The sequence below is a fragment of the Triturus cristatus genome, chromosome 9 (genome assembly GCF_964204655.1).
Source record: "Triturus cristatus chromosome 9, aTriCri1.1, whole genome shotgun sequence".
NCBI lineage: Eukaryota > Metazoa > Chordata > Amphibia > Caudata > Salamandridae > Triturus > Triturus cristatus.
Genome location: NC_140592.1, coordinates 683,887,811 through 683,903,416, shown reverse-complemented (window position 1 = coordinate 683,903,416; position 15,606 = coordinate 683,887,811). Strand labels below are relative to the sequence as shown.

The following is a 15,606-nucleotide window of genomic DNA, read 5'->3' as shown; positions in this document are numbered from 1 at the left end:
CCCCCTGGTACCCGTGTCATCTCGATATGCTCCGGTGCTGGACAAAGGCTGGAGATCTGCAGGCGCCGAGGTGATCGGTACGCATGGTGCGGCGAGCCCGGGTCTGGTGGCGACGGTTGGTGAGTCTGCGCGACCTTCGCGGAGGCCTGCTGAGCCCCATATGAACGCGGAGCCTGTTAACAACACAGGCTCGGAAGCGGCACGTTTCTGCGGACACGAAAAGGCAAATCACGATCTTTTTGACACCGTGGACACGGCGCCACTGGAGCTGGGAGCACGAGGAGCGTTCCCCTGGAGCTTCGGTTCACTGCAGTGTAGCGCGTGGGTGATAATAATTTGAGACTCACAGCCAGCTGGCAGGCTGAAATAACACTTATTGCCCCCCCCCACCCATGGTGACATTACTCCTCCTCCTCACTATCTGGAGAAGTAGAGCCTGCAGGGGAGCCTGGCCAGGGACAAACACGGTCACACATCTGGGACGAGCGGACACAGAGCCTTTGCCAGTAGTTCTTCCCCCAGGCATTAAAGAGAGTTACACGAGGGCCTCATGGGTCTTTGGTGGGAGGAGGGGCAGAGCACATTGTAAGAAGAACTGGAGCCCTTGAAGACCACAATAAGTTGCATGTGAGACAGATTGCTGGGTGGTTCACATTCCCCTCTGGCTAACGACCACCTACTCCTGGGAGCCCCCCCATTCTTTGATACAGTGCATGTCCTTTTCTGGAATATTGTGGGAGAGTGCATGGCGACATGCTTAGCGCGAAATACACAGCAAGCAGTCGGGCTGGCTAAACCTCCTGTTACCAGTCAGGAATGGTGCGCAAGGATCCTAAACAGAGACAGCTGAATTTTGAAGCACTCCCAAAGACGGCCAGTCGGCACCCCACAGCAATGGCCGCAGAAGCTACCGCAGGCACTGCGGGAGGGGTTGCACCTCTAGAGAATTCGGCCTTGCTGCTAGAGCTACGCTCAGGATGCAAGGCGCTTGACACCAGATTTCATTCACTTGACCGACGTCTAGACGGAATGGGAGAACGGATCGATCGCCACGATGTCAGATTGGACACCGTGGAGGGCCGCACATCAGATCTGGAAGATGGGGCAGCTCAAACTACTAAGCGAGTTGAAAGACTGGAGCGCATACTAATGACAGTCGCTGCAAAGAACGAGGACTTGGAAGCAAGAAGCCGCCGCAACAACGTGCGAATTATGGATATTCCGGAGTCAACCAACACAGGGAAGTAAGACCAATTTGTGGAATGACTATTGATGGATTTGTTCGGGGCAGAACACGCCCCAGACACTCGGCCCTCGCCCCAATCCGGGCCTACCACCCAGACCAGTCATGGCGAGACTGCTCAATTTTAAAGACAGAGACACGATACTTTGACTGGCCAGAGAAGTAGGACCACTGACATGGCAGGGCTCCAACGTTTCTTTTTACCCGGACTTCATGGCCCTGGTGCAAGAAGCCAGGCGTAAATTTGGGGGTGCCAAGGCAGTGGTCCGGAAATTGGGTCTCCAATATAGCATGCTGTACCCGGCCCGGCTCCAAATCGATGTGAACGGCAAGACAAAGATTTTTGATAACCCCGAAGATGTCCAAAACCTCTGCAAGCATTACGCGGGAACCAGCGTCGCAGGTGGCGGATCTCCCCCAGAGGAGCTTCTCAGGAAGCGTTGTCGGGGACAAGTGCGTACTTATTCACAACCAACTAGAAACAAAAACTGGAAAGATGAAGAACCACACAGTGGAGCTTTATTGCCTGATAATCCTAGACGGCAACAGCAGGGGCGCAGAGACTGGGTTGCACCGCGAACATCTGTTCACCCAAGTAGATTCCTGTGGAGGAGGGGGAAAACGATAACTCATTGCCGGGGAGAGTGGGGTCCCCCATGGCGTAGCCATTCCCCCTGTAAAAACACTAATACTGAACTGGGGTAAATTGCTATGTTGGCATTGTGTGCAGCTACAGTTGAGGGGGAGGGATACGGGGACATGGCCTGGCGGAAAGCCACTGAGCGAGGGAGCGGGAGGGGTATAGAATTGTTTGAACATATATTCGATGCAGGTTCACATTTACACTTGTTAGTTAGTTATTTTGTTCTAATGAATCAGGCACAACACGCATACACGGAAGTCTGCAATGGCCCACAAGGTAGAGACACGGCGCAACACTAACATTACCCTACTGACCTGGAATATCCGCGTACCGAATAGCCCTAAGAAATGCAGATTAGTGCTTCAGTGCATATGTCGACACTCGGTAGATATAGTATACCTCCAAGAAACGCATCTGTCTGCACTATCCCCATCGAAGTTTGCGTCTACCTGGGGAACACATCAGTACTTTTCAAACTATAGATCATATGCTTGGGGAGTAGCCATTCTGATTAGTCAAAAAGTCCCATTCACGCACATAGACACGATAACTGATCTGGGCGAACAGTATTTGATAGTGACAGGAACAATAGCAGGCCATAAAATTACACTAGTTAACACTGACGAATGCGCTTTTTAAAAACATTTGCAGTCACACATTGAAAGGCTATCGGCAGACCTTTTAGTGCTGGGAGGAGACTTAAACATCTTGCTAGATCCGCTTCTGGACAGGACGGCAAAGTCCCCATCGAACAAGCCCCGAGCGTATAAGGTCCTCCACGGCATGTGTCAAGACCATGATCTGGTAGACACATGGAGCTATCTGAATCCTTCTGCCACGGAATACACCTACTATGCACAACAATATAACACTTGGACGAGGTTGGATTATTGACTACTTCATAATGTGAGACATCTACCCCCGCATATTATCTGACCACTCCCTAGTGTCTCTTTCAATACACTTTCCTACTGAGAGGGGTTTTGAGAAGCAATGGCGGTTTCCCTCCATGGCATTAAGAGATCCAGTATTCCAAGACGAGTTATGCACAGCAATAATAGACTACTTCTCCAACAATGTCAGATCAGTCACAACGCAGGCAGTTTTATGGGAGGCCTTCAAGGCATGCGTGAGGGGGGTATGCATCTCTACACACACAGGAGTACTGAGACTTAAGGAGACGTCTGGCCAAATTAGAAGATGACTTACAGATACTTGACAAAGGGAACATGATGGGGGACACCTGGAACAGCGCGGAATACTTGCACTGCAGGACGGAATTATTGGCAGAATATGCAGAGGACGCTAGTAGAGAAGCGTTATACTTAGGAAAGTACACCGCAGCTCATAGGTACGTGGAAGGAGAGAGACCAGGCCGTACACTAGCGAGGCCACTCAAACCCAGATATACTCAGAATTACATTACCAAGCTCCGTGACGAAGACGGACGGATCATAGCAGGGAATACTGACATTGGGCGTGCACTCCTAACATACGACACAGACCTTTATACCACTAACTCAACAGCCACCATGGCTGACATTAAGAGACATTTAGATGAGATTGCCATGGTTTGGTTGCCGGACGCGCACAGGAAATTCCTGAGTGAACCTTACTCAGTTGAAGAAATTGAACAAGCCATCGAAGCAATGGATGGCTCTAAAGCTCCTGGATTAGACGGGTTCCCCGGGGTATTCTATAAAACATACAAAACACTCCTTTCCCCACACCTTTTGGAAGTCTACGCCGAAGCATTGGAAACTGTCACTCTCCCACCCTCATTTAGGGAAGCGGTATTGGTGCTGCTCCCCAAGCCCGGTAAAGACCCAGTGCGGATCATACCGGCCATTATCGCTCCTAGATTTTGATTATAAAATACTGGCCAAAATGATGGCAACCAGATTATCACTCTTAATGGACCAGATCAGAGCATCTGCTCAATCTGGCTTTGTGCGGCACAGATCCACAGCGCTTAATGTCTGGACATTCTACTCAGTTGTCAACAGAATAAACCCCGCCACTCCTGTGATTGCTGCATTTTTGGATGCAGAGAAGGCGTTTGACTCTGTTGAATGAGCTTTCCTGCATGCCGTACTGGCTAAGATGGGTATACCAAAGAGCTTCACAGATTTAGTGAAATTACTCTATGCAGACCCATCCGCCCGCATTCGCTTCAATGGCACAGTAATGGAACCATTCAAAGTGACTAGAGGCACCCGTCAGGGATGTCCCCTGTCTCCCTTACTTTTTATAATAGCGATGGACCCTCTAATACGCTATTTTCAGAAGGACCATTTACATAGAGGGCTCCAATTCAAGTACGGTCCAGTGTTAGTGACGCTTTATGCTGATGATGTGGCCCTATACGTTAGGAAGCCTGAAGAGAATCTGCAATCAATATTAAGAGAAATAGAACGCTTCGGTGCCCTGTCTGGTCTCAAAATCAATTGGGGCAAATCAAAATTATTTCCCCTAACCGATGTTCAGAATCGAGAGTGCGGGGAGTACCTTTTACAATGGTGCAAAGCGGTAACCAAATATTTGGGTATACATTTACATAGAGACCGTGAACAGGTATTGCGTTTAAACTACGGTCCTGCACTGAGCCGCTTACAGATTCTGCTGGAACAGTGGATCAAACTACCGTTATCCATGGCAGGCCGTATAGCCATTATAAAAATGGTGATACTACCCCGCTTCCTCTATCTATTCACTAACATTCCCATCCCATTGACTAATTTATTTTTTATGCAACTCCGTACACACCTCGTTAGGCTGGTATGGGGGGAAGCAGCCCAAAGTCAACTGGGACACTTTAACACTTCCGTATGGCAGAGGGGTATTGGGAGTCCCTTATATGCAACTTTACTTTCTGGTAGCGCAGTGCGGGTAGGCATACCACTGGTATCACCCTGACGCACGCATACCGTATGTAGCCAGAGAGAGAATTAGCAGATCCTACGCCACTTAATGCAATACTGCCTGTAGGGATCCCACTGGATCCACACAACATCCAACCTCTGTCATGACATGCTGGGCATGGACAAAGCTCATAAAAACTGGAGGATCCATTTTGTACTCTCCAGCACTGCCACTCTCTGCAAACCCTTGGATCCCCCCCACGGTAGAAGTCGGGACCAAACATACTCTTTCCCGACTGGGACTAAAAACTATAGGAGATTTATTCCCGGGAGGACACACCTTCAATTGTACTGAAGACCCACGTTTCACGTCTGGCACATTTATGGATAATTTCGTATTGACCCGATTGCAGAGAGCACTTACCAGCGCGATTCCCACTTACCCACTAGAACCGGCAGAATTTAGCCGACTCACGTCGGTAATAACAGACAATAGCGGGGAGGACATCACTTCCAGACTCTACAAAACCTGTATTGCGTTGATGCCACAGCGGGACGCTAAGGTTAGAGATGCCTGGGCTGCCGATATAGAACAACCGCTTACGGACGACATTTGGAAAGGGTGCTGCAAACAGATTAAACTAGTTTCATGCAACCACAGACACAAATTATTACAATTTAAGATACTCAGAAGAACCTACGTCACACCGTACCAAATGACCCGGGTTAAAAGCACCACTTTTACACACTATCCCAAATGCAATTTGCAGGCCGCTTCCTTCCTCCACACGACTTGGTCTTGCACCATACTACAGACTTATTGGCAGGAAATATATGGCCTAATACAACAGATGGTGGGGATATGCAGAACTGCAACCGTCCACATCGCGACCCAAGGACATTTGGCAGCCCCTTAGGGAATACCTCCGACTACAAGATACATCGGGCACACCGGCTAGCCAAGTGGGACAGGGAACAAGCCAAAATGTGGGGACAATTGGGTGACGCAGCAAGCTTACAATAATCAGGGTAGCGTGCAAGAGCCAACTTAGATGTTGGACGGGCAAAAGGGAGGCAGGTACCGGGAAGTAGGACTAACGCGAAACGCGATCCAATATGTTCATTACTCATCTCAGATCAGGAAATGTGTTTACTTTTACATTGCTGTGTCATTATGCCTGTATTTTCTCATCTTGAAATGTGTGACTAGTATCTGCAAATGTATCCTTCATGACCCTATGTATGTTGTTCATAAAAAATTATAAATATATATACATTTTTTTAACAAGCCATATCTTTAAGACTGTATGTTGAGAGGCCACTGGCTGGTGATACCAGGACCACTACAGCAGCAAGTAGTGGATCTACCTCACACGACCCACTAAGAGGTGGCCAAGACAAAATCCAGGCTGAGATGTAAAGTGTGGTTCCCTGGCCTTGATGACAGGGTAGAACGAACAGTGTGCTACTGTCCTTTATGCCAGGCCAGCAGAACCGCTTGTGCCCATTATCACAGAACCATTACTCCCACTTCCCTGGCATCAACCCACTGCTGACTTTGGGAGCCTTCCTGATGGCCGGCACATGCTGTCAATGACCGCCAGTGAGACCATACCTCGCCTGGAGACCCATGGCCTGCTGATCGAGCTGCACACGGATAATGGACCTCCGTTCTCCAGTCAGGTATTTTCTGGCTATCTGGAGTCCAGAGGCATTCATCAAGGGAGGATTACACCCAGATGGCCACAGGCGAATGGAGAGGCTGAACGATTTATGCATACTCTAAACAAAGTTCTACGGATTGCTCTAGCCAATTACCAGAACATGGAGTGTGTGTTGTATGTATTCCTACGAGAATACAGACTTACTCCACTTGCCACTTCAAAAGTCAGTCTCAATGCTCTGTGCATGAACCGGATGGTGGATGACACCATTCCCCACATCGGAAATCTGTCAGTGGTGGCAGATGCATTGAACCAGTGGAAGGCAAAAAACGACAAAATGTCAAGACGAGAGCACGGCAGATACATCTACAAGTTTGCGATTCAGTACTCATCAGACATCGGCATCCAAGAAGCACGTTTTGTTTGCCTATTGAAGTCAACCCCTGGAAGGTCAGCAAGATAAGGGGAACAGTGGTCACAGCGAAAAGGGTGATGAAATAGTTACCAGGAACATAGTATTTTCCAAGCATTACAATACACCAGGTCCCCGTGTAGATGAGAACCTCCGACCCTCTAATGGGAAGGGCTCAGGATGTAACGATGACCCCTTGGAAGAGGCCACAATGACTTCTCCCTCTTGATCCATGAAACCTTCATCAGAGGCAGATGTGCCAAATTAGACTCCGGAGTCACCTACCTCCCGTGGAAATGATGGTGGAGTGAGCTCAGATGATGTCTCTGGACAACGGGAGGAACTACCTGGGAACAGGCCAGTGATTCGACGAAAAGGGACTGCAAAGTACCATCTCAGGCCCAATCCAGTTGGCGTATACAAAACTGAAAGATTTTGTGCTGAACTAATGGAGGGTTCCCTCAAAGAGATGTAGATGAGCCATTTTTTTAACACTGTTGTGCAATGTGGGGCGTTCATCCGCTAGAAGTATGTATGGGTGTTCAATGTTCTGTCAGGGTCATGTTTTTTATGTATTGTTTTGTCTGCAGGGGTTAAGGAGGAGTGTTATGTTGGGATATGGACTATCCCAACACGCAAAATACGGGAGGGGTGTTTGTCAGGGGAGTCCCATGTTTGGGACATAAGTGGTTGTAGCCGTGACGTGCACAGTAATGTTAATAGAGAGGCCCGAGGCTCCGACCCCATGGTAGCTGAGTACAGCACTGGTGTCTCGATTCGTTTGTCCTTGGCATTGTGACATAAAAATGTCCAACATGAAACATCACACACTTACCCATATTTCATATAGTGCTGCTTAAGGGTGCCGATCCATGGTTGCACCCAGAAAGGTTCTGTCATTATGTGTTTTAGAATGAATTCTGTCTCATGAACTAAAACACCTCCTCAGGGGTAACAAAATCTAGGTGGCTGTAAGAATTGTTTTTCAGTTTAACCGGATGGCAGACTGGCACCAAGTCTAAGGGGTCATTTAGAGTGAGGCAGTAATAGGGCAGAATTTGCACCTATCCTGTCAGTCGTCCACACTCATTTTCCCTAAATCATTTAGAAAAAATCCTTTGCCAGTGACCTGCCCGCCGCAGGATTGAAAGCTTTACTGTCATTAAAAATAAATATCCGCAGACACACCCAGCTCCCTGGTACTATTACTCTTCTATGTACAGAATCAAAAACCCTTCTGTAGGAGTTAGTTTCTCTAAAAGAAAAAAAATTAGGAAACAAAAATAGTGATCAGGCCAGTAGCGGCTCCTGGAGGGAGTGCTGCGGGCGTTGGGGCGGGGGAGGGGCAGGGTGGGTGGTAGTAAATCACAAATAGTAAATTTGCTGTGGTAGTTTGTGACAAACTGGTTGGGGTTGAAGAGGTGGTTCCAAAGGGGGACATTGCTGCTGCAGCTTAAGAGTTTTAAAGTGACAGCATTCTTTTGGAGAAACCTTTTCCATTCAGGCAGTTCTCAGTCAGTTCAAATTTCGGAAGAGTAAGGACTGAATATACCAGAATTTCAATGAAGGTAATTGTAGTATCTTCTTGTTATGGTTATAATGTTCCCTTTTGCCTATTTCCTAGCTGCTCAGCCAGTGTGAGTGTTCTGTATGGAATGTTGGTGTGATGGACATGAGTGGAATGCTTGGGTGACTGATGTGAGTGTTGACAGTTGGAAGATGGCTGAGTAGCAGGCATGCTGCTCCTGGTGGGGCTGCTACCACTGATGTCAATTGCTTAATAGATAACTTACAAAGACGCTACTCAGCTACGTCTACTTCATCACCTCTACGCATGGAACATCATTGCTACATTTTGGCGACGAGTTGGAGACTAATTAATGCACTATTGGTGGTCTCAAGAAAGTTAAAGATGACATGCCAAGGATGTATATAGGTTGGAAAGAACCTACAGAAACTACAAAGGCAGAGAGCACGCAGAACATTTAGTCGTTTACAAATGAGCACACAGACAGCACAAGTACATTTCCTGGAGGAAATGGTCCAAAACAGACAACAGAGGAAGTGTGGACACAGAAGACAAAACATCCACAAGAAACAAATGAAATGGAGCATCACAAGAAACAGGAGAAACTGGAGCAACACGCCTCGCAGCCCCACCAGTGTCCCTCACACCGGACAGCCTCAGCCCAAGCGTGCTCTGCTCACAAACATCATATCTGTTGGACTTTTTACATTCAAGTGTTGTGTGCTACGTCAAGCTTAACAAAACGCAGATTTCCTCAGCAGCTTTTGCCCGATGGGTGTTCACGTGTTAATGCTGTATTCGCAGACATGTTATCTTAAACGTGGTTTCAATGTGACCTACCACATCAAGCTATGTTTTCTTTTTTTACACATGTTGGTTTTCATTCCAGTTACCGGCGGACAGAGCGAGTGAGACTTTGATGGTGAGACATTTTTTTTGTCTTTTAAGGGTTATTTGTTTTTGTGAGGCACCCTGGACTTTTGGCAGTTAAACCGCTGTGTTGCGGTTTAAAAATAGAGGCACGATCTGTCTTGAGCACACGCAGGCTTACCTATGTTACTGGATAGCGTGGATTTTCACTTTGGCATTCTTTGAGGACACTGTTGCTAGGCAGAATGCAAACTGCTTTCTGCCGCTATCCAGCACCGTCGTGCCTAGAGCCATCCAGCGCAGCGTCTATGATGTTCCGCCATCTTGGAATTTCAGCAGCACGTATATTGTTATGAAGTTTGGTTGCTGGCTTGACTTTCCGGTTCTCTGCCCGGTTCGGCTAGCTTGCGTACAGCGTGATATGGAGGTATATCCGGCCGCAGCCTTTGCTCTGCCGATGAGAGATCCAGCTGCTCTCTGGCCGCAGCGTTCTGTGTCTGCTTCTCCTAGATTTTTCTGCCGACGTGGGATTCAGTTTCCCATGGCAATGTTGTGATGTCCTGTAGCTTTGCTCAGGTATCGATTTAACACACTGTTTTTGGGTGTTACATTATTTTAACGAACTTGTTGGTAGTTGCAGCTGTCATGTAGTTCTCAAGTATAACTGCATGTAAATAAGTCCTTGACATCTTGGACAGTGACTCATTTTCATCCCAGAAGTGGTACACAACTTTATATTTTTGGACAGTGTTTCTTGTCACGAGTGAGAAGTTTTACATCGATGTTATAGTTAATGCTGTGTAGAGAAATTCTAGGTCTGAGGGGCATGATTAAATAGTATGACTAGAATGGTGTATGTAAAAGACATAACTAATGTGTTTTGAGTGAGCGGTTATAGTTGTATGCCAGCATTTTTGTTTCTCACCTTTATCTCTCGTATTTGACTGGCATTGGATCTTTTGTAAGCCCATTTCTATATGTTGGGTGGGTGTTCCAACCCTTACGTGAGGGTGGTATATTGTTTTTGATGCATTTTTGGCTTTTTTTTGGTTGCAAACTATGTTTCCCTTTCTTGAGGGATGGTAAGGGTTTTCAGTCCCACTTCCACGTTGTAGCCTCTATTCCCTTACTTGAGGGGTGGTTTAAGGGTTGTTTCTCCCTTTTTCTCAGTTTTTAGATGGCAGTCCCATTCAACAATATTTTGTCAGGTTCCTTATGTGTGTAGTCACCATGTGCTTCATGTTGGTCATGTAGTGTGTATAAGTCACTTTGTGCTGCACGTTGGTCTTGTAGTGTGTGTTAGTCATGTTGTGCTTCACACTTTGTTTGTTGTAGTGGGTGTTAGTCCCATCTACGTAGTTTGTAGTGGGTGTTAGTCCCACCTACGCAGTTAGTAAAGGGTGTTAGTCCCATCTACAGTTCGCGTTATGGGTCAGAGTCCTATTTTCGCATGTATGGTGCCTTACATGAGGGGTGGCAGGTTGGGTTATAGTCACATTATTCTTGATTTTGTTCCTTACATAAGGAGTACGTACATGGGTGGAGTCCACCCATAGTGTTAGAGGAAATTTTTATGGAGTACGTACATGGGTGTGGTCCACCCATAGTGTTTGAGCTCTGGGGGAGCGTTAGTAACCCATGTTCCTCTTCACAGTGTTGGAGTTCTCGGAGTCTGTTTCTACCGTGTTTCTCTTCACAGTGTTTCACGTGTATTGTCAGGTGGAGTTATCTCACTATTTGACAGTGAGCTTAACGTTCTTTGAATTTTCCTTTTGTTTTATTATTAAAGGAGGAGGATGTGTGATCGTTCGCTTGTATCTTTTCATTCTTCTTTCCTCCTTTGTTTAGTCTTTATTCACACTCATGAAGTTGTAGTTACCATTCATCCCTGGGTTTTGGACTATTGACTTTATTTGTACATTGTTGTGTATAGTTGTTTTTCATTTTAGTATGGTTTTATTAATTTTCAATTTTAAGGGGAGAAGATAATGTAGTATCTTCTTGTTATGCTTATAATGTTCCCTGTTACCTGTTTCCTAGCTGCTCAGCCAGTGTAAGTGTTCTGTATGGAATGTTGGTGTGATGGTGTGATGGAATGCTTGAGTGCCTGATGTGAGTGTTGTCAGTTAGAAGATGGGCTGAGCAGCAGGCAGGCTGCTCCTGGTGGGGCTGCTACCACTGATGTCATGTGCTTAATAAATAACTTACAAAGACACTTCTCGGCTACTTCATCACCTCTATGCATGGAACATCATTGCTACAGTAATCTTTCCAGAGTTTTGTGGCATTGGTAGGAAGATTTTCAGGTGTTTCACCCATAATTTGTTAAAACGTATTAAAATTGGCATCATTTGGGACAGTGACACAGCTTTAGGGTTTGATTGAAAGAGTGGGGTGGTTAGATGTCTGTAGAAGTTGGATATGGGATAAAATTACTTTTTTCTGAAGCGTTAGACACACACTTGACTGTCTTTTAACCACATTTTACCAACAGCAGTGGCTTTTCATCCCTTCTGAACTGTTTCCTTTTCTTCTCTCCACACTGCAGGGCTGCGGGATAGGGGGCATGAAGAAGAGGCAAGATCCAACGTCACTGGAGGATAGAGACAAACCATATGTCTGTGACAGTATGTATTCTGGATTGAAACAATCCTTTTTTTGGTTCCTTGCTTTTTTACCCTACCTGACGGAAATGGATACGGAGACTCTGAGTTTAAAAGACAGGCAATGCATTAGAGATGCAGATTCTTAAACTCTGCAGCTTATCAATACTTTCAACTAAAAGAGTAAGTGAAAGTCTTAACACTAGGTTTACGAAATTACAGATCAGGATTTAAATTTAGTACGTGCATGTATAATTAGATATTAAAATGTACTGTGGTGTCCCTTGTGTGCTCAAAGCAGGAACTTGGTCACCTAAAATAATTAGCAAAAGATACAAGTCCTGTGGCTAGAAACCTTTGAATTCTCTCACTCCCCCTTACATCCCCACCCTGATTCCCCTTACATCCTCACCTTGCTTCTATTTCTTCTATGTGAAGTGGTATAGTGCCAAAAGACTGCAGCTTAATGCCCATCATTTGTTAGAATTCCCTGTGTAAGTGCAGTCAGTTCATGCCATGGTTACCTGGCTTTCACGATTGTGGCCACAACAAATGGTACCTATGCAAGATACAGATATCCTGAAAGACCTTATCAGCCCACTTTCATCACCCGCCTGCGGCTGTGTGCTTTTTGTTAGGTGTTATAGGTTGATGGAGACTTTATTCTCCTAAATCTCTGGATCAGTCTGTGGAATTCAAATGACACTGCACTAGGTGCTGCACGCAGGTTGGCAAGCTCCTCCACTGCCACATATAAGACTGCCTTGCCAACATCTTCAGCTCTTTTTTGGACCACAATTGGGGTTCTACCCCCAGTCGATTCACCATCTTCTGAGTTGTAGGACTGCTTACACAGTGCCAGACATGTTTCCATTTCTAGGCATCTTTCTTTGTTCTTTGGTGTAGGAGAAGGGCAGCGGCGGCTTCTCTGCTAGGGCGAGGAGTACCGCCCAACTGCTCTTTGAGTAGTGTAAAAAGAAAAAAGAAAATGATAACACTATGTTATTACCATTTAAATTTTCCGTACTGAGGCAGTTTTACAGGGCGGGGCTGTGCTGTCGTCAAGCCAGCAAGGGGAGGATTGGTGGGCATTTAAGTGTGCATGACGGTTTGGCTGGCTGTCTTAGGTCAGTGTAACAGTCATGCTAACTTAGCATGTTCTCCACCTGGCTGTGTTGCAAAACCTGGGTGGAGAACATACACAGGCACCCAGTCCCTGTCTGAGGGCCAGGAACTCAAGGAGGATGGAGGAGAGGTGGAAGATAGCGTTCGGCAGTAAGTCTTCTTTGCTTTCTTTTTTTTTCTAACCCCCATCCCCACCACCGTTCCCTAGCAGCCGCCACTGGAGAAGGGTAAATCTATCGTTCACCTAAAGCAGTTAATTAGACCTGGCTGGGGTTCACAAAACTCCTGCTACTCTAGTATCATTGAAAAAGCCAAATGGGCTCCTAGCTTGGCTCTCAGACTATCTGATACGACGCATTGAAGTGCGCACGGAGACACTAAATGCAAATGGGCAAACAACCTGGTTCCTTGATTGTAAGTGGTACTGACATTTTCAAATGATAACTGTAGGAATGTGTATTACTAGTAGGTGTTGGTATTCACTGTCAGCTGGTAAAAATACCGCAATCACTAATAAGACCAGTCAAGTCTCAATAAATGAACCCTTTCTCAATCCTTGGTACCTTGGCAAATGAGCAGTCAGGCTTAACTTACAGGTATGTGTAAAGCATTTAAGATCACCAAAACAGTAAATAAGTAAAAGACACAACACAATAAAAATCCAACACCAATTTATAAAAATAGAAAATATATTTATGTTGAAAATTACAGCAAAACGTTAAAAATTCAATGTAAGGAACCGGAGCTGTGAATTTTAAAAAGATTAAATCAAAAATTGGGCATTTTAGTGGCAAAAATCTTAAAGCGCTACTCGTGGCTAGATGCTTGCGCTGGTCTGGGACAAAGTCAGAGTTTTAGGCCAACAGCTTTGGAGCGCAAGTTAGATAGGCTGAGTGCTAGGTCCCTGTCAAAAGTTTACCTTCGGACTTAGTCTTTTTCTTGGAGTTTTTCTCTCATCGATGGGCTCGTCAGTTGGTACTCGGGCTTGTCGGATCTGAAGTTCAATTCATCGACAGTGGCCTGCTACAGCGTGATGCCTCAGTGGAAGTCTTCGTCCTCAACGGCGAGGCGCTCTAGCACTTTCACAGGGACAAACCAGCATGGTCAAGCCGATTCACAAGTCAAAGACGGTGGCTTGACTATTGAGTCAAGCCGGTCTCCTCCTGGAGCTTTTCTGCAAAACTTTGCAGAAAGTTTTTTTCTTTTTAGATCTGTTGTTTCTTGGTTTCTGTGGAGAAAATAAGTATCTATTACCTCAGTCCAAAGGTTCAGAAGCTCTAAATTGCCTCTTGGGGGCTAGGACTCAATTTTCCACATTGCACCTCCACAGTCCAGGAAAAATCACCCCAACTGGTCAGCTGGGGGACCCTCTCTTTGGGCTTGCAAGTGACTTCTTCTAACTCTGTTGTAATTGTTGCTGATCAGGGAGTCCACGCCTTTTCCTTTGAGTCAGACTCAGTCCTGTCTTTGTAGAGCCTTGAGAGGGCAGCCAGTGCAGTCCTTTTGAGTGCAAGCCTTCGGGGGGGGCAGTCCTAGGGTCAAGCCGGGCAGTCCTTCTTTTTTTCAAGGCAGTGTTCTGAGGAGCTCCTGCAGCTCTCCCTTATTTATCGTTCATTTGCACTGGCAAGAGGGGGTTCACCCCCAACCAATCAGGATAAAGTTACTTCCCTCTGGTATGACCACTTTGTGCAGTGTGGCATATTTTTGACCCAGAATGTCTGTTCTCACAAAAATCAAAACGGAGAATATTTGTCAGTGGTATATGTGTCTGTGTAACCCAACCCATAGGTGTGGCTAACAACTCACTACACTCCCTTTCGGGCCTCTCTCCTGCTCAAATTAGGGGGGGCTCCCTCTCTGACTCTGGTTCAAGGAAGTGGGGGCTAGCCTGGGTCCTGTGACATCTGTTCTCCTGCCTTTGAAGTCCAACTTACCTCTCCTGCCTCTTCCTGTCCCTGGCTTCTCCAGAAATCAAGTTTCCTCCCACCAAATGTCTGTATTGTTTCAGACCCAGGCCTCTTCACACCCACTGCGGGAGCAGCTTCACTCAGGCTGTCAAAAGCTGACTAGTCAGAAGAGGCTGCTACAGGGCTGCTTTAGGTAACCTCAGGGTAGGAAGTTCCAAAACCACTTTCCTGTAATAGTTATAATACATTCGACAATGGCAAGTTGTTTGATTTATTGTGACCATTATTTTGTTACTTTGAATGAAATTGCAACTAGTTCTCAAGCAAAGATAGACTTTATTAAGTTTAATAAAGCCTTCCAATGTTATCCTATGAGGCTAGCAGCTCTACAAAAGGGAAACACGACTTTGGCTGCTTTTCCCTACTAGGGCATATAAACCATCTTTTATATTGTCTATTTATAACAATGCACCCTACCCTTGGGGCACCTACGATGGACCTTAAAGGTGACGTATAAGTTATAAAATGGTGGTTTGGGGCTTTGGAAGTACTTTCAATTCCAAAGTCGAATTTGGACATAGTTTTATTTTAAAACCAGTCTGCAAGGGAGGTTTGGCTTTAAAATTAGCACAGCAGTGCACACTTAAGTGCATTAAGTCCATGAGGTCTCTAAACCTACATGCCCTACCATATACTAGAGACTTACAGTTAGGTCGTCTTTGACAATTAGAATTATACAAATTACCATAT

At 46.0% G+C, this 15,606-nt stretch overlaps 1 protein-coding gene across 3 annotated transcripts in view; it reads left to right on the top strand.

Moving 5' to 3' along the window:
* Positions 1 to 15,606, top strand: part of DPF1 (double PHD fingers 1) — a 504,909-nt gene that overhangs the window by 298,294 nt on the left and 191,009 nt on the right. For all 3 annotated transcript variants that reach the window (XM_085625765.1, XM_085625764.1, XM_085625763.1), the window contains exon 6: positions 11,770 to 11,848. In XM_085625765.1, the coding sequence (XP_085481891.1) occupies positions 11,770 to 11,848 (79 nt within the window). The remainder of the gene's footprint in view (positions 1 to 11,769; positions 11,849 to 15,606) is intronic.